We start from the raw sequence: 20,347 nt of genomic DNA on the forward strand, positions 1-20,347 counted from the left end.
AATAATACAAAATGTTTTGATGTTACTACGTAACTCTGTTGGGGATGTTGGCATGTTGGGTCTCTCAGAGTCACCATGTCTGACGCCTCATGTTTGTGTGAGGTGAGTTGGTGAAAGTTCCCTCCAAAATCAAGGGAAGTATTCTTATAATAAGAGGCATTTGGAGACTAGATGACAAGTTGCCGAATCATCTTCCTTATGCCAAAGTCACTTGCACCAGAAAGGTTGGACCCGTTAGAAATCTCGGATGATCCTAGTCATATTGGATAGATTTACTTCATATACAAATTATCTTTTGCACCTTCATAGCTTACTTTTATCCATTGCCAAAATTCTAGATGTGATGTTTATGCCATTGGATGATAAAGACGAAAGGTAGTTAATGAAGGTTTTAGAACCCAGGCTACACTTGGAAATTTGTGTTCTGTTTTCCATGTTTTTAATGCAGCTGAGTCATCAAAGAACTCAACCACTTTGTAGAATAATCCACTCAGTCAGTCCATGGTCCAGTCATTTAAACCGAATTAGCTTGAACAATTTCTGAGCAAAGTAACGTATCATCTTCTAAGCCTTATACCAACTAATTGGGGTTGGCTACTTGAATCCTTTTCTGTTCACATTCATGTTGGAAGTTATGGCATAAGTTTTATGCGCCTGCCAACCTGACGTAACCTCTCCTTTATCCAGGCTGGGGACCGGAAATAAGAGCATAAAACTCCCACAGGCGCAATGTGATAGATTATTAAGTTGGTTGATTACAACCAAGTATTATCAAATAGTCTCTTACATAGGTTGATTACAATAAACGAGTTTATTACAATCAACAAGTTTCTCAGCAAAGTAACTAGTTTTATCATATGCAGTGTCATTTTTGTAAGTTCTGAAATTCTTCTCTGCTTTATCTACAGGCATGGATGAAGAAGACTCTGAAACATCATCAGTCCCTGAGGCGTTGGATGATAAGAAGAGAGTTGATTATTATAAGGGATATCTAGCTGCAGTTGCTCAATCAATCAGGTGTGTTGTGGTCATTTTGGTTTCCTCTCAGTGTGTATGTATATGCATGTACATACTTTTGCCCCTTTCACTAATAATCTAGTCACTAATGTGCTTGTGGATGTGTATTCATGTATTCAAAGTAATGCATGCATACACATCAGTGTATGTGGCTTTGACATGGGCACTTCTTGGATTCAGACTTGGAAACAAGATTTAGTATAAAGAAAATGCAACAGAACCAATGCACTAACATTTCTTCCTACAGAAATTACAGTATTGAATTCTATTATACTATCTATATATGCACATAAAAATTGTCACGCCCAAAAATCCAGAACCTGAGTATAGTAACTTTGGTCCCGAGTTATAGGGTGTGAGATGAATAGAGTACGTAATTTAATCATGACAATCACATTCGCATTCGCCCATCGCTTAATACTATGAATCTAATCTATATTAAATCATCATCACGATCATAATATTCACATTTAATAATCAATCACCACTCACTAAACTACTAATCCACTGTTTGACAATTAACTAAATGGTCAACTACTAAGACCTTTTTACATTGGTTCTTCAGCTATAAAAGGAAATAAACTACGGAGTTAAATCTCTAATATTCTTCCTCCTCTGGGAAGCTCTGCACCTGAAGTTGAATATTCTCAAAGAGTAAGCTACAAAGCCTAGTGAGATAGCCTCGCACAATTTATCGCTAATATAATTTCAAAATCACGTAAGACGAAAATTAAAGTAATCGAAATCGAATACAAAAACGTAACTTCTTATGCTTAAAAGAATGTATGCTATGCAAATAACACAATATTATCACATCAATCTCAATCCAATCAATTATTAGAGTCCTCATAATTCCTTTAATCCGGTTGGCCAACCTTTCCCAATACAACACCTAGCCTGGCAAAGGAAACCTTTCATATGATGCTCACCCTTCCAAATGTCACTCTTCGCCTGGCAATGGAAACCTTTTACTCTCATACTCACCCATCCAAAGGACTCACTGGTGAAGGACCATTTCGTATGGTCAGGTAATAACAAACTTCTCTTACCGAGCATGGCAGTGGAAACCTTTTGCAATCCTGACATGCTCACCCGCCCAAAGGGTATATGGTAGAGATCCATTATCTCGATTAGTTTTCCAATAACCAATTACACCTCATGAATTACAACGTGCTTTTAATTATGCAACGTGCGTATTAAAATAACATATTTTTCCGAAATCATCAAACATATGTTTTTTGGAGAACCAATTCGAGAATCTAAAGCAATAAATTAGAATTTCGAGCAATAATTCATAGGTAAAAATAAATAAATAAAGCATCAAATCTGAAGTTTTATCTAAAATTACACAAAACCCTTGGATTGTCCAAATTTCAAATTCTAGTATGTGATTTCGGGTATTGGGCTAAATAGGGTAGGTTTTTGGGTGATCAAATAAGAACAATGTGGGATTTTAAATGCAAAATGATTCCTGACCTAGCTAGAACAATATAAATTATATTCAGATCCTTATCTTTCAGGAATTTACATAAAAACCCTTAGAATTTCAAAAAAATACACATATATATCCTATATCTTCATATTTTCTTTCTTTTTAATCCCATAACCAAACCATAACTTCCATATTTTCATATTAGTAATGGAATTACTTCATTCACCAACGATTTAGAGGAACTAATATCATGTAAGCTTAAACTTTTACAAATCAACAAATTAAACAAAACATGAAGATAACATGTAGAAAAATAATTTAATATATGAAAAATTGTTCGCGACTACTCACTGAGTTGCGACGATAACTCAACCCGATCATTGACTCGAAAGGCACCCAATCTCAGCCCCAACTACAGCGCTCTCTCTCTCTCTCTCTCTCTCTCTCTCTCTCTCTCTCTCTCTCTCTCTCTCATGATGGATTGCTGGAATGATCTTATTCTCATGAATGATGGGGTTTTAAAACACTCTCATCGCCTCTCTCCCTCTCTCCGGTCACTCTCTTTGGTTCAGGTCTCCTAGATACAAGAGGAGGTTTTCACTAGAAAATTTCAACAACAGTTTCTCTTTCACATGCTATTTGATTGGGTTGTTTAATCCAACTACATTAGGTTTGATATAATCATTCATCTCACACAAGTTCTATTTTGATTTGGAAGACGACCAATTTTAATGGAAAATCATTGCATTGGACAGATCTCAACAAGCCAATTCTTTTGGATAGTTTGGATAGTTTTGATGGTGCTTAGGATGAAGGATTCTTGGACGTTCGATGGGGTCTAGCTGGTGGGTTCCAGAGAAGACTTTTCTTACCACCGCTTGCTAGTGGAAAAGACAGAGATGCATTTGTGTTGCTGGTTTCTCGATTGTGTGGTTCTCAGCAGCATGCTTTTGCTAGGATGGTGTTAAACAGATGGACAACTAGATGAACGATTGAGATTTAGTGGGTCATGAACCTACACTCCCATTGCATCTAGTTTCGGGATTGTTGGAGAAGAAAGAGAACATCTTGTGCGTTCGCAGTAATGGTTGTTATTTCGGGTTGGGTTCTCATCACAACATGAGATCGACAGGGTTTGTAGACGGATAGTTCAGATGATGCTTATTTGGTGGGTTCTTTTGGAGTCGTTGCTTCTTGCCAGTCACAAGGCGCCAAAGAAGGAACCGTTCACGTTCTAGTGTCGTTTGTTGTTGGTTCTTTTAACTTAAAAGTGCGTTGGTGCCACATATGATCTACACGTGATTTTTGATTGGATCGAGAAATGTGCACTGTTCAAAGCTTGAATACTTGGGTGGTCCACCTAATGAATGGTTCGGATTGTCAAAGAAACGGTTCGATTGTCTATCTTTAATCAAATGGTTGAAATGGAATTGATTTCAAAACGAACGGTCAGATGATCTTAGAAACAAGTAGTCCACAAGGTTCTCTGAAGTGTCAGGAAGTAGGCGTATTGTCAATTTTACGAATTGATTGCTGGATTGTGATCTATAGAGCCGAGGATGTACAGTGTAGGGTACGGATGGGTGTATGAATGTATTTTTAGTTTTAGAAAACCATGGAACCGGAGGATTCTTCCTCGAAAGTCTTCGAGCTCTAGAAACAGGCCCAGACATGGCCTGATGCTATAAGTACTTAGATTCATTGGGGAAATTGTGAGGATCGTATTGGTGGTTTTTGTCCGATATTTGGGTGGGCCATCTAGCGAATATGATGAAAAGTTCTGATGTATGGTCAAATATTGTGATCTAGGTGGAAATTGAGGATGTGATGTTCAATTGGGTCGAGTAATCTATGGTTAAATTTTCATTGCCGTCAGGTACCTGAAAATGAGTTTTTGAGAAAGGTCTGGTAGGAGTGTGTACATCATGAAAATCCTTGGATGATTGGTAGATGTATCTGTAGCCATTAGAATTAAACTTAAGCGGTTGAAAATGATCACACAAGGGTAAGAAATAAAATTGATGGTTTAAAATCATGGATAGACGAGTATGAGTATGGTTTGGATGGTCCTAGGGAAAGTTTGCTATGTTGGAGTGGTCCAATGATGGCATGGACAGTTAGATTACTAGATTTATGTCTAATTAGGCATCTCTAAGGTTGGTTTGATGAATGGGCAAGTATACGAGCGGATATGGAGATAGATGTACGAGTGACCTAAAATTAATGATGGATTTGGAGGATTTGCACACATTGGTTTAGGATATGAATTGAGGGATTGATTCATCTTCATGGTTATATCATTTTGAACGATTTAAGCATGTTATCATTTTGAAATATGGGTTTAATGGTCCTTAATGATGCTAGTCTAAAGTGGAAATCGTGGGTCAAATGATGGCGGATTGATCTTTAACTTTACGAGTTTGTTACGGTTCATTATAACTCAAGATTGAATGGTTTAGAATGGGCTGATTGGTGTACAAGTGGGTGATCTTGTTTGGGCAGATTTTTAGTGTAACAAAAGGTTACAAGTGAGTGGTTTCTGCACACGGGTCATGTGTCATGATCAGATAGGTTTAGTGTTGTCTCGACGGTTAAATTTTGGGCTAGTTTATGATTTAGCGGGTGGTCTTGTGAGTACGAGTGGTAAGAGTCAACGTATACATATACACATTTATACATAAAATTCTCTAACTATTAATTACACAGATCAATGGCTAACACTAAATAGATCGATCATGCATTTCAATGGTCACAACTTGCACAGATTTATGGATGCTTGTACGCATGAATACATTGATGAATTGATGGATCTATACACGTATGCTTGGATGAATGCAAGTGTACACATATGCTTGTACATGAAGGCATACAAAACCCTGGGTCATTACAAAAATATCCAGGAGATTTAGGACCTGTTTGCTTGCTGTGGAATGTCTTTCACAGCTCCGCTTTTCCCAGGAAGGTGTAAATTATGTTTGTTTCCAACATGTCCACCTGCACCTGGTTGGCTGGTTCCCACATCCTTGGGAGTTCCCTATGAGTGATTTCAATGCTGCTTTTGTGATTCCTGCATTTCCCAACTAAAACCTGGAATGTCATGTACACAGAAAAGGAATCTCATAAACTGAGATCTGTGTTCCACAGGATCCACACATCCCCTAAGAGTGCATTTCAATGCAATATCTGATTGAAATGCAAGTAATTAGTCTTGTGAAGCAAGGGTACGAAATGTTCGATTAGCACTCATATTGAGGGATTGGGCTCCAAGTTGCAATTAGTTACTTTCAAGTTGGACTTGAATCGTCTTTAACTGCAATTTGGGGGCTGCTCACTCATTATATCCATTAAAATAACCAGATTATGCCTAATGAACGAGCTATGTTTAAAGTCTGAACTATGCATGGTGTTCTAATACTATAAAAAGAAGAATTATAAGATGCTAGGAGTTAGTGAGTTACAACAAAAGAAAGTGTCCTTGCTGCTTGATTATGATTTTGTCTTGGCACTTTTGATGCTAACATCTGCATCAACTCTGAAAGCAAGAATATTCTGCATGTCCCCCTTTTTATTTTTGTTCTTTGTATGTACATGGCATACTATGCCGTATTCTAACAATATACCTATCCAGTATCAACATAATGAACTTCTATACAGTCGTAGCATGTCTCGCTTCATGGTTTTTCAAGATCTGCTTTGACACATTCTATGTCTATCACTGATGTGTGTCCATGGCCAAGTTGTGCTGTAGAAAATGAATGCATGCCATGTCTTTGAGTGTGTAATTCTATGTCTTCTCATATACATATGAAAGTATTAATTCACATGGATTTACATATATGAAAATAAACCTGGTAAAATATGAGCTAGGTTTATTATTTGTGTGATGCAGGACCATCCAATTATCCAATGGGAGACCATGAGCAGTCCCATTCAAGGTTTTCCATAACGGTAACAGTGGCTTTAGTGGCCACCGCCATTACTGTTACTGTTACGGTATGGGCTGTAATGGGCATTACGGTATATATATTTTTTTTCATGGGTCATTTTTTTACAGCCATTTCAGCCCCGTAACGCATAACAGTTATGACCGTTACCATTACGTAATGGCCATTGCCATTTTGGCATACCATGGTCCCGTTGCTGATTGATTGAAGATGAGGCCCATTTGGTTGAAAATCAGTACCATCCAGGGGTTCTGATTAAATATCTGACCCATCCAGTTGTCCATATTGGATATCTGGGTCATACAATTGTCCAAATTGAAGATATGGACATCATCAAGGGTCCAGACATGGCTGATTAAGGATCTGGATCAAATGAAGGGTTTGATGACGGATCTGGATCAATCGAGTGGTCTGATTGGACTGTGGAACCCCCAAATCCTACCGGGTGGTCCATCCATCCAATGGACCAATTGACTCGTGCAGCTCCCCAGGTTGAATTGCATGTTTTTAAGGCCTATGTGTGCGCATGTGCGTGTGTAACAGTACAATTTTCTAGAGAAAAAGAAGGGGGCCATTATCAATTAAGGCAATGGTTAAGTATGACAAACATACAAGGAATCTAGGGATAAGATTGAAAGAAGTCAAACACAGAGACATCAGACCTTTAATTTATGCTTTCAAGGAGTTGGCCTAGACCTAGATATTGATTCTATGGTGCTCTGAGAACACCTTGATGATGATCCCCGGAAGTCCTTAATCTTTGATAAGATTCAGACTCTCTTTATTGCTAGCAATTCCACATGGTTTGAGCTCCCTCACAGTTCTAGGCTCTAGCATTGTGTTTATCCCTTGTCTCATCAATCAAAACTGTCGTGTCAAAACAAAATACACCATGGGACCTCATCCTATAAATGCCCAGTGAAGTTGTTCATAACCAATGCAAAAAAGATACGGACTCAACGCCAGCCCCTGACATTCCTGCTATAATTGGAAACTCACTTATCTCTCCATGAGTGATCCTTATGTTCACACTCCTTGGCATGAAGCTTAACTGATTTTCTGATACATTTGTCTCATTTCTTAATCTTTGCTCAATCACTCTACCAAAATTTCATAGTACGACTAATCCGCGATAGTTAGTGCAGCTTTGCACGTCTTCTCTTGCAAATAGGAAACATGGTACTTTTCCTCCATTCGTATGGAAATTTCTTTGTTCTTACGATCTTGCTGAACTTGTTTTCCCACAATCTAATTCTTTCTCCATTTCCCTCTAAATATTGCATCCCTCAATCCTTTTCACAAAATAATGAGGGATACTAGGAAGATTCGGCGAGAGTTGACTTTATGTGGATGATTTGGCCTCCTAAAGGTAAATAAGATTTCTTCAAGTGGCCAATATCTTCTTGAACCTTTCCACCATTGGGTCCCAACCGGTGTTCGAAGTATCAGTATCGCTAAAAGTTTCGCTGGCTAGGGATATAGAAACAATATCAATATCGCCGATAATCGGAAATGTGGGGAAAATAGGAAAAACGGTGGAATTTTCAGCGAAACTTTAGGACATGTTAAAATGTACATATTTGCATATTTAGAAATAAAAAATTTTGCAAAAAGAATGCATACATAACAAGTTTCAATTTAACGGGGCCTTAAAAGCATATGCTATTGTAAGAAATTCAGTCCAACCAACCCCTCCGGCCTATTTAACCATCCAAACATCCATCGATATTGCAAAATATCAACAACACATTATATTTCACCAAGAAATCATCAACAATTGGAAAGGAAATGAAAGATTGTGGTCTCAATATCTCGCATGTTGTGATATCGATAATATTAAGATATTATCAATGACAAATTGAACACTACATACAGCCATGTGCCCAAGAAAAAAATTGAAATATTTTTTTCCTAATAAAGAAAATTTTGATGATATCAATACGTTGGCGATATTATTGAAATATCGTCAAAACACTTATGATACAAGCATTAACTAGAATTTACATAGTTGAAAATATTGGTAATACATTGGCGATATTGATGCATTGGCAATACAAGCGACACCTAGAATTTACATAGTTGAAAATATTGACGATTACATTAGCGATATTGATACGTTGGCGATACTTAGCGATACATTGCTAATACCTGAAATTTTTGATACTACCAGTATTATCGGTATTGCTACCAGTGTTATCGGTATTGTTAAGTTGGAGATAAAGATAATATCGGAGATAGTTCAAACACTGGTCCCAACCAGACTAAACCCTCGAGTTAGCCCCAAGCTGTAAAACACAATGTTTCATAGGAATAATGTCCACTTTGCAATACATAGTCAAAGCAACCTTGCAAACTAAGGATGGTGAGGATGCTACACCAACTGTGGCACATTTTTCTGAAGTTAACCCAGATGCTCAATGTTGCTTTGAGACATCATACATGAGCTTTATAACTTGAATCTAACTCATTTTGGTATTGAAAAATTATTGTATCATTGGCAAACTGTAGATGGCACCTCCTTGAAGTTCTTTATGATACCTTTACCTACCATAGATTCAATAAGCTTTCTTAAGCCTCTTCAGCAAAGATCAAGGAAGGGGGGAAAGGGGATCACCTTGCCAAAGATCCCTGGAGATCTTGAAAGAACATCTTGGGATGCCATTAATTTAATAAAGAGAAATTTCTGATGAGATACATCCCTCGATCCATTTGATGTATGTGCTCCCAAGCCCTCCATCCATTTGATCAAAGTGCTCATAAAGCCTATTGTTCTATCCATTTGATCCATGAGATACAGTCTAGATCAATCACATGGACCATTTAATGGTCCTGGTGCAACTTGAAGCAGCAGAACTCTCTGTGCTCTGAGAACACTAGATCATTTCTCATGTATCCATATAGCCTATGCATTCAATGTGGTTGTGTAGAATATTCCCTATTTAGTAGTGGTTTTTATTTGGACTCCTTAGTTAGCTAATCTAGTTTTCCTTTTTCTTTTTAATGCAAAACAAGTTGAGATAACTTAGGAATATCTTATGTATATATCATCAGAGTTGCTAGGGGCAAACTTGCTTGCAATTAGTTTTTTGAATTGCTAAAACTATGATTATTAAAGGACATGGGAAAGGTTGGCATTTAGGTAACTTATAGGGTGGAACCACATGCTTCCTGCTTTTTACAATTGTTGCTCTTTCCTCTCTCCCACGCCTTGCGGACCACTTCCTCTCTCTTTATGTACATTGCACATGCCATATCCATTATTCGCAATATCAATATCGCATTACGTATCGCACTCTTAGGATATAGATACTTATTGGTTTTTGTTCACAACCCCAAGTGTAGGGTCGCGATGTAGTAATAATCTCGGTAAGACCGAGGTCGAATCCACAAGGACTGAAACTTGTACGTTTTTGAAATTTACTAGAAGTAGAACTAGAAGAAGATGTGAAACTAATTCTGAAGTATTTGAGAGAGTAATTGTAAATAGAGTAATTAAAACTAAGAATTTAAAGGTGGGAACTAGGGCGTCAAGGATCCACTTATAGTGATTAGGGAGCCCCTCTTACTTGATTCAAGTAGGACAATTGGAATTGGAGTCTTATCTTATCCAATTGGAAGATATATCAATAAAACCAAATCTAAACTTTCATTGATCTAATCCTCAAAGGAGGAGAATTGTGATACTTGGAAGGGATTCCATCACCAAACCATGCCCATGGGACGATGGCCGACAACAAGATTTACCAATCCCACAATCTCAAAGTAAGGAAAAGAAGATACTCAAAGCTATTGCAGATCTACTGTAATTTAAGTCACAATAAATCATTAAAAACTGAAAGTATTCCTTTAAAATTAAATTAGAATCAAAGAAGGTTCAACATAAACATAAATTAAAGCAAGAGAAACATCCCATCACGCTACAAGCTTCACCTCTTAGCCCTAGTTAAGTGGTTTAGCCAACCATAGACATAATTGGACTAAAGTCTTTTAAGAAAAACATGAAAACAACTAAGGAAGAAGAAAAACTCTTTACGACGGCTTCTCCACCCTTTTGCTCCACTCCTTAAACCCTAGAAGATGCCTACAAACATCTTAGGGAGTCCTATTTATAGTTGTGGAACTTCAACTTTCGCACCTAATTGGAAAACTCTAAAAACCGCCTCAAATTTACGCAGTTTGCTAAAATAGACTTCACTCTACGCAGTTTTCCAAAATAGACTTCACTCTGCGCAATTTCACAAAATGACCCAGAGTTTCAGAATATGCTTTTTCAAGACGATTTCAGGATTCCTTTTCTTCACTTCAAATCTTTGATTCTCTTCATTTCTCACTTGGTTTTCTTGGATCTTTGGCATGTGAATTCTTCAATTTTGGTCTCCTAAGATCCATCCCCTGCCTTGGTGATTCTTGAGCATCAAATCCATGCTTTTAGCACCCTTTTCAATCCAAGCTCTTAAATTCACCTTGCAACACAAACATGAGTAAAAATAAAATAGAACATTAAGCATCATCATGTTCATAAAACCAAGATATAAATGGGGGAAATATGCAATTTTTGACCCTCAACAGTTATCGCATTGGATATATCATTGGTATTAGGTAATTTATCGCACTTTTTGGGAAACATGGTGAAACATTGGGAAATTGGTTGAAATTTTCAATGAAACTTCAAGATTGTTTAAAAAAGACCTTAATACACACTTTCAAATCATAAAATCAAAAAAAAAAAAAAAAAAAAAATGTTCACATAATAGGTTTCCTTTGTATAAGGTCATAAACTATGTGTTGTCTGACTGAACTAATGCAGCTATATTTCAATTGAACTCATAACATTTCTAAATGTAGGAAAGCATGTATGGAAATACAACCAATTCATTCAAAATTAAAAGAAGTAGAAATTGAGAAAATGAGTGATGTGATTGGCTATGGTCTACACCCACGTAGAGTTGTATGGTGGCTCGTAATCATCGTCTCCATCTCAACGGGGTTGGGAATAGTATTGTTTGCTCCACAAATTGACAGTATTGTGCCCATGTCATAATAGAATGGTACCAGTTAAGATACTTCGGTTTAAAATAATTTTTATTTTCCGAAATTTGATGAGGACTTAAAAAATCAGTAGATCAAGCCTCATACATGCTTGATTTTATATTTAGAGTGCAAAATTGCAAGCAATTTGAGAGAAATTGGGTAATTTTGAATTTTCCCCAATTTCCCCCTAATCAGGCCACCTACACTCAAATATAAAAATTAGAGTATATGTGATGATCATTTCATCAAACACTCCTAAATAGTTTCAAATTGCTTTCAATTGGTCGTTGGTTGAAGGGAAATTTTGAAATAATAATAATAATAATGATGATGATGATTTTTTAATTATTTTTAATTAAAAATAATTTTTATTTTCCGAAATTTGAAAAAGAAAAAAAAAAGTTAACAAATTAGTAGCTCAAGCCTCATACATGCTTGATTTCATGTTTGGAGTGCAACATTACAAGCAATTTGGGAAATTTTGGGAAATTTTCGAATTTTCCCTAAATTAGGCCACCTACACTCAAATCTCAAAATCGAATGTTTAAATCCTTGATTTTCCATGCAATCAAGGATTTCTTATGATTTCACACTTATTTGATATGATTTTAAAAAATGATCAAAACAAAAAATTACTCACCGAATGAGAAATGGCTCCAAATGCAAGAAAATCTTGATTCTGATTTTGAATGTGGGTTTTTCTCTCAAATCCAAGCAAAGGATGGACCGAAATCCACCGACTAACAAGTTAGAAGAGAGAGTTTTGAAGAAGAATGGAAAAAAAAAAAAGTTCGGTTTTGGATGGTTTTTGGGAAGGGCAGTGTGCATTTCTTCTGAGGCATCGTCAATATGTGTGAATACATTGTAAAAAGCTTTAGAAAAAAACGTCAACATTGTCGATACTTTGCGATATCAACGCCAATATTCAGGAATCTGGGCTTCTTTTTCTTTCTTTTTTTTCGTTATTACCCATCGATTTCATATCTCTAACATGCAATATCGATAATATCGGCCAGTATTATCAATATTGCAAGCACTGGCCAAATGTACTAGTTTTTTAATGAAACAATAGTCTTTAAGATTTGGTTATTCTATCATAAGTGGGACATGGTTCATGGCGATAAGGCAATACGCATGGAACTCTTATGGACATATTTATGATGATTTTGAGAACATGTGATTAAAAAAAAAAAAAAAGATTTTCTAATAACTTTCAAAGAAAAAAAAAACTTTTTCTAATGAATTCCTACAATTATAGTTCCTTGGGAGTGAAATCCTCACCAAAATCCATTCTGTTGTCGAGTAGCTACAACAGTAATTTTGATTGGTATTGCAGTAGCTCTTCGGTTAGGTATTGAAGCAGACATCAATAGCAAGTAGCGTATTGACTCCACGAAAGGTGCAATAAGAATGGGTACTGAACATCCCCTATAATAGTACAAGCTCCATATCAATTACATATTCTAATTCAGGCATTTGCTTATATAATCTCACTAAAGAAATCAAAGATCTAGAAGTGAAGACTCTTCTAGAACCTTAAAAGTGTGAGACTCCTTAATAGGGCTGCAACTTGGGTTCAGGTCAACCTGAACCTGATTGACCAAACCAAAGTTCAGGTCAGGTTGTCAAGGTCCTCAAGTTGGGTTCAAGTTGGAAAATGCTAATCCAATTTGAAATCGGGTTGGGTTCAGGTTGAGAAAATTTGGGTCAGGTTAACTCAGGCTGGGAATAATCACATATATTTGGATAGGGTAGGATCGAGTCAGATAGGGTTAGGTCGAGTATAGAGGAATTCAGGTTCGGCACCTTGGGTTGGAATTTGGGTCAGGTCAGGTTGCAGGTTGCAGGTTGCAGGTTTGTTCCTTTTGAGTTCAGGTTTACCCTCAACCAACCCAACTCACCTGAGTTACACCCCTATTTGGGGCAGTTACCTCTGTAGGCGAGACTCCACAAAACTACCATCTTCAATCTTAATTCTTTTGTTCTATATTGCTTTTTATTTTTTGGTGGATTGAATGCAATGGAAGTTGTCGATGTGAAGATATAATCTGTCCAAGCCATTAGAATATGGAGAGGGTTTGTTCCCTGTGTTTTTGCTGGATTGGAATCAAAGCTATGATTGTTTTTGGTTTTGATCCCCATCAGTTCCTAAGTGAACATATGCAAGGCATGCACTAACATTTAGATAATCCATTACAATAAAAAATATGAATTTCATCATGACGCATTACGTCTGTGTATATGTTTACTTATATTCTCATATACATATGACGTCATGTATGCATATCCCCATTTACTCATGTATGTAGATGAGCATGTAGGTCACTAGTAGAAAAGTATGAAGTATAAATCGTCTTTTATGTTTGTGTTGACAATTTTTATGACACTGAGTTCCCTATTCACTGGGCCCATGGTTGCTCTATCCAAGCCATTGAACTGACAGCTCCCATCATGGATGGACCATTATCCTCTCAATTAGTGGACTCTAGCCTTCCTGTTGTTGGCATGCAAATAAATAGTTAAAAAGAACTGCACGAACAAACCATAAAGGCCAAAGATTCGATTGCTAGGGTCTTGCAATTTGGGATTTTATTTTTTTTTATTTTTTATTTTTTATTTTTTATTTTTGAGGGGGGGGGGGGGGTGGATGGCCTATCCATGATGGGGGGGTTGTCAGATCAATAGCTTCAATTGAGCAACCATGGGCTCCATATCTACAAACTAGTTTTGAACAAGGACGAATAGAGAACTTGGCCTCTCATTTCTATATATGCACAAATACCCATATTTTCCTTTGCATACAAGAACATACATATGAATTGCATTTCATCTCTAGAATTAATTGAAAAAATAAAATAAAATCACGGACATTGCTTGAATAGGGATGGAACCGACATTCGGGGGTACTTTGCATGGTCCTTGCTGGACAACTTTGAATGGGCACAAGGTTATACAAAGCGTTTTGGGATAGTGTACGTGGACTACAAGAATGGGCTCTCAAGGCACCCAAAATCGTCGGCCATCTGGTTTTCCCGTTTCTTGAAGGGCAATGAGGGAAAGAATGGGAAGGAAGACTGACATCCCATTTACAAGAAAAAACACTCTTATTTATACTTATTTTTTTTCAGAAGAACATTTGTACGGGCAAGCTAGTCAAGCTTGCTGTTCCTTTCATCTTCTCTGTTGTTGTGAGCAAGCACTACTGCTATGGAACATTGGGACCAGATTCTGCTTGGTCTTGAACCATTAAGTCCGTCCCTACGTTAAAGCATGCACAGCTGTTAGGCATTTGTATTTACTCTTGATCATATCATTTTGTCTAGAGGCTGGATCTGGTCTGTTCAGGACAATTAATTAAATGGTTGGTGATCACTGATTAGATTGGTGGATGTGTTGATCAATATGAACCGTCCAACTGACAGGCGGCCTCAAGGATGAGTAATGGATGAATTGCCGCTGTTGGCTGTTTCATACCATTCAATTTGTAGACCGTTTTTCTTCCAACTTGTTGCTATAGACTTCTCTTGAGCGATAAAAAAATGGGTGAATGATTGGACAGTTCTGAACTTCCAATTAGCCTGATTTTTAGGTTACCACTCATTGAAGAGTGGTCCGCTAACCAGAAGGTCCAGATCCCATTGTCAAAGTGCACATATCAAGGATTTATTGGATCCAAAACCAAGCTGTATTTTTGCTCCCAAAACTTTCAGGGATTTTGCAAGCAGGGCCCTTCAGAACTAGGGCTGAAAGTCGGGCGGGTTGGTGCTCTCAACCCTACCCAACCCAAGCTTCCTATACCCCAACCCTAACCCAACCCAACCCAACCCAACCCAACCCAAGTGGGCTTGGTCAGGTTGGTCAGGTGGATACAGACTAATATTTTCGTTATTACATTAGTCTATTATATTTCAATACATGTCTTATTTTTTGTACCTATGATTTTACTAATTATATGTGTAATTATTTCAATACATGTCCAAATCATTTTAGGGTAATATGCAAAAGATGAAGCAGATCGAATTATCTGGTGGACCATACCATAGAAAACAATGGTGATTGACCATTAATGGGCCACAAAAGTTTTGGATAAGGCTGATATTCGTTTTTTTTTTTTCCCTTCATCCAGGCGTATGTGAACTTACCAACAGATTGGATGGCAAATAAAATCCACGGAAACATTAATTTGTGCCCTAAGAAGTTTTTAATGGTATGGTCTTCAATCACCACTGTTTCCTGGACTATAGTCCACCTGATAATTGGATCTTCTTAATTTTTGGGATCATGCTCTAAAATAATCTGAAAAAATGGATGGGCGGAGTGGATACAGAAAACACACATTAAGGTGGGCCCATGGTAAGGGCTGCAAAGTCTTGGGTGTAGCCAGGGTCTCACCTAATCGGCTCCCCTACACCACACATCAAGCAATGGAATTTCTTGATGTGTGAAATTTATGTGGGCCCTGCGATAATGTATTTCTTAAATCTACGGCATTCATCTAAATTTTTAGATCATTCTAGGAAATGAGCCTAAAAAATGCATATCCAAAGCTAAAATGGACCGCACCACTGAAAACAGTAGGAATTGATGCTACCGTTGAAAACTTTTAGGGGCCACGGAAGGCTTTGATCAAGCTGATATTTGAATTTTAACTTCCTCCAGGTATGTGTGATTATGTAACTTTGATCTCATGAACAGGTTATATGGAAAATAAGCCTTAGGCTTGGCCCTCCGAAAGTTTCAACGACTGTCTGTTCAATCCCTACCCCTACTGCTTTTTTGTGGTGTGGATCACTTGAGCTTTGAATGTGCCTCATTTTTGGCTTCATGCTCTAAAATGTTCTGTAAAAATTGATGGATTGTGTGGATCTAAAACACAAATCATTGTAGGGCCAAAGAAGTTTCACACGTTAAAAGTTGTGTTGTGTTGTACTGTGTAGTGTGCAATCTATTTGGAAGAGAGAAATCCTGCATATCTTGTTAGTTCAAGTCATTGGAAATGATGTAGACCAATGAGATGTGATGGCACTGGAATTTACTATCTTCAACACAGACGAACCTCACTCAATTATAATTCGGTTTGGGTCGGGCAACTCCAACCCGACCAAATTTTTTATCGGGTTGGTGTTTGTATATCCCAAGCCCGAGATCAAATCCAATACATCCTGCCCGAGCCCAACCCAATGTCGGGTCGTCACGGGTTGGTCAGGTCGAACCCACCCAACTTTCAGTCCTATTAAGAACCATGGAAACTAAAAGTGCCATCTAATATATGCTCAGTGTGGAGATAATCTTCACCGTTGCCCTCTCCAAAAATCGTCTGTGCTAACATTTTGGATCTGGACCATTTATGTAATGGACCCCACCATGAATAGTAAGATAAATCTTCCTGAGTGGATGATATTATTATCTTAAGGTGACCCATAAATGGATGGTAAAAAGGAATCTGGCAACAAGCAACATTCTTAACAGTGAAAATCCATTCCAACGGCTAGCCATTTGTTCTTGGACCATGGACCGACCCTTCCAACACGGTCCAGCAGATGAACATTCAGGATCACTTGGGCATTGGTATACAAGCTCTTGGAGGCCATATTCCAGTCAGGGAACTCCTTGGACCCTAAAGAAAATGAGAAATTGTTCTACGTTTTTTTTAAATTAACATCTTCTGGTCCAGCATCTAAGCTAAGGTCTTGAGTCCAAGCCCAGCTTGCCCCATGAATTTAGGAGTAGAACTCAGGCCAAGCTAGAACTGCAAGCCGAACGCTCTTCCTGCCAGTGTTATCTAACTTAAACTGGAACTGCAAACCCAAGCAGGCACCGGTCTAACCCACGGGCTTCCAGATTCAATCCAAAAAGGGCTTGATTCAAGCCAGACCAGCCAAGTTACAAACCTGTGTTTCAATCATTTCTTTTAGCAAAATAACAAGAGATTTCCTTAAACCAAAATAACTGCAAATCTGAGATACAAAGCAAAAAAAGGCATAACTAAGTAAGGCTGCCTGGATAAAGGAAATGTTTAACCAAAGGCCACCCTGGATATTACCCCTCTCTACTATACTGATCTTTCCCTAGAACAGATCTAGGAGTGAATTCCGAAGCATCACTACCCATTCCAAAAGGATTCTTTGATTTATTTATTTATTATTATTTTTTTTAGGGCGGTGGAATTCTAAAATGATTTGAATCCAAAAAAGTAGCTTGTTTGGTTTGTTTCAAAACGCTCACAGTAAAATAGTAGGGGAGCATGCGATGTGCGTTTAAGTGCACATGCATAAGGAAGTTCATATTTTAATCCTATATTTAGTATACCAAGTAATCAAATAATATCTCCAATGATTTTTTCTCTTTTTTGAGATTTTGAAATAGTAACCCATCTTATCAATATATGGAGTTCCCAAAGTCATTAACATCTGGGATCAATTTACTTAGGATACTTAGTTGACATTCATTAAAAAAATAATAATAATCTAATGTATTATGAGTTCAATAAATCCTATATAACAAAAAGATGAATATTCCTTACTCATTATTAAACAAATTCACAAATATTATGTGGGGCTAATAGTTCTAATCTCCCTTCCCATGGAAAACCCTTCTTCATAGCAGACGTATTACCAGTTCTCCACGAAAATATGTTGGCCTCACAAAAACCATTAAGGGTTTCAACTAATCATTTCCAGAGACTTAGATGGTCTTCCCAAGTTGGCTTTTTATTTTGTAAGTAACATTGATGAAGCTACCGCGAAGGCCACGAACTATGCAAGATCCAAGTCTTTCAGCAGACAGTCCCCACTGTTTGACCTGTCATAAATTAAGATGGTCCATTAGGTCCCAATATCTGTAATATTCTGTCTTTGAAAAGATTAGTTGAGATGCATCATAAGTATTTTTAACTCTAAAAGGGAGAAAAGTAGGTAGTTATTGAATTAAAGAACAAAAATAATAATAATAATGGAAAAAAGAGAGAACAAAAGGAAATGACTGCTTGCAGCATCATGTTGCAAAAGGACTCTTGGTGAAACATTGACACTGCTAGTATGCAAAGAGACACATAAATACTTTTCTAAGTGCCCGTTTGGGTGTTCCTGTTTTTTGTTTTTTGAGTGAGATGAGATTCACCACGCTGAGATCTTCATTTGACATTAGCTAGAATTGAAATGGACATCAGATCCAATGGCAATTTGAGGTAATATCCAAACAAGCATCATAGCAAACCAACTACATTGAATAATGCTGGTGCACTCAACTTTGAATGGCTCTTTTTAGTTGGGTTTATCTGTCTCAAGCCCAACTTGAGCCGAGTTGGCACGGGTCCACAACTAACAGTAACGTCGGCCGTGCTGGCCACAGCCCGTAGTGGGCTGGATTTAGGCTAAGCATAGAGGCCCCCAGGCAGGACGCGACCTTAAGTTCATCACTGTAAACTGATTGGGCTGGGCCGGGCCAGGTTAAGGACTTGATCCTCAGCTAGAGGGATGGCCCACTTACACCTGGGCCAGCCTACTTACACCCCTAGTCACAACCTTCTGGTCAAAAGCTTGAATCAAACCATGGTTTTAAGCCTCGAAGTCGACTTGGCCGAGTCGGGAGTGACTCTCTAAGTTGAGCTAAGATGGACCTATTTTCACTACAAACCCATGATGCCAAACCAGATCGGACCTAACTCGGTCTAACCCGGTTTGGTCGAGTCGCATCGATGATTCCAACAAAACCATCACCACACCTTGTCCAAGCCAAATCTAATACTGAGGTCCCAATAAAACAAAAAACACAAAAACAGCTAGTACCATACTGTCAAATCTTGTTCCGGGCAATTATTGACCAGAATTTCTCCGGAGATTTTCAAATTTTGAGGTTTTTCTCAGGATATTATCAAGAAAGGTCTCGCCAAACATAAAAAGATTTTAAAATATTCATTATAAATTAATAGATAGTTTTAAATTTTGAAGTATTAAGGTGAACTTGTCTTTCATTGCTGGACCTTGTACATGGGTTTGAACTTTCATGAAGTCATTCCCAAGTGAAAAAGGGTCTCGTGCATGCCAACCTGACCATATATAGATTTTTAATCTATTGGGGCTAACACACATGGGTGGGTCCCATGAATTTTGAATTATGGGGTGTATGTTTGGTGTGTGTCACATCTTCATAGAAACAAACAATATATGATGATTTCATGAATATACATAGGGACAAACAGATATGGGATGGTGTTGGATACCATATTAAGGAATCTAGCTATTCCCCATGTGGATTAACGGTCAGGTTTTCTCCCATCAAGGGACCAAATATCATTATCATTGTAAACATCATCATTTTATTCCTTCTCTCATTAAGTTTGAGTTGGTTTTTAAATAGCAACCTACAGGTATCAACTTTCCTCTTTTAACGGGCTCTTGGAATGACCATGGCACAGGCTAACATCCGCGTCGTAAGGCCAACCCGTTGAATTGGGTGGTTCCAATCTGAAGGTGAATGGAGCTTTATTGGAATTATATAGTTAAAAAGATATTTAGAAATGTTTAAGAAAAATCTCATAGATAAAAAATGGATGATCTATGGTCCAAAATTCCTATCAGGTATTCTAATATCTGATAAATGTAGGTTATTGTATCCAGGGCTGTCAATGGGTGCCCGATAGACCCGACTGGACTTTAATGGGTCCAATCCCATCTTTTCTACCTGTTAAGAAATTAGGCAGGGTTTGAGTCTTCTCACCTTTTGGACCCTGTTTAATATTAGGTCTAGATGGTTTAAGTAGGGTCCATTTGAAGTTAGGTTTGGTTAGGTCTCGTAGGTCCGGAGTTTTTTATTATTATTTATAATACCATTATATGTTCAATCCCTGATAGTGTTGCCTTTCAGCAATAAAAATAAAAATAATAATAATAGTACCATTACATGTATCTAATATAGCATACGT

General features: G+C 37.6%; 1 protein-coding gene across 1 annotated transcript in view; it reads left to right on the forward strand.

The window, feature by feature from the left end:
- LOC131240220 (beta-glucosidase 42) overlaps positions 1–14,898 on the forward strand; it is a 96,599-nt gene extending 81,701 nt beyond the window's left edge. Inside the window, exons 12-13 of the mRNA XM_058238345.1 lie at positions 909–1,017; positions 14,307–14,898. Of these exons, the coding sequence (XP_058094328.1) occupies positions 909–1,017; positions 14,307–14,502 (305 nt within the window). The 3' untranslated portion in view covers positions 14,503–14,898. The remainder of the gene's footprint in view (positions 1–908; positions 1,018–14,306) is intronic.
- Positions 14,899–20,347: the final 5,449 nt, after the last annotated feature.

The sequence above is a fragment of the Magnolia sinica genome, chromosome 3 (assembly GCF_029962835.1).
Source record: "Magnolia sinica isolate HGM2019 chromosome 3, MsV1, whole genome shotgun sequence".
Taxonomy (NCBI): Eukaryota; Viridiplantae; Streptophyta; class Magnoliopsida; order Magnoliales; family Magnoliaceae; genus Magnolia; species Magnolia sinica.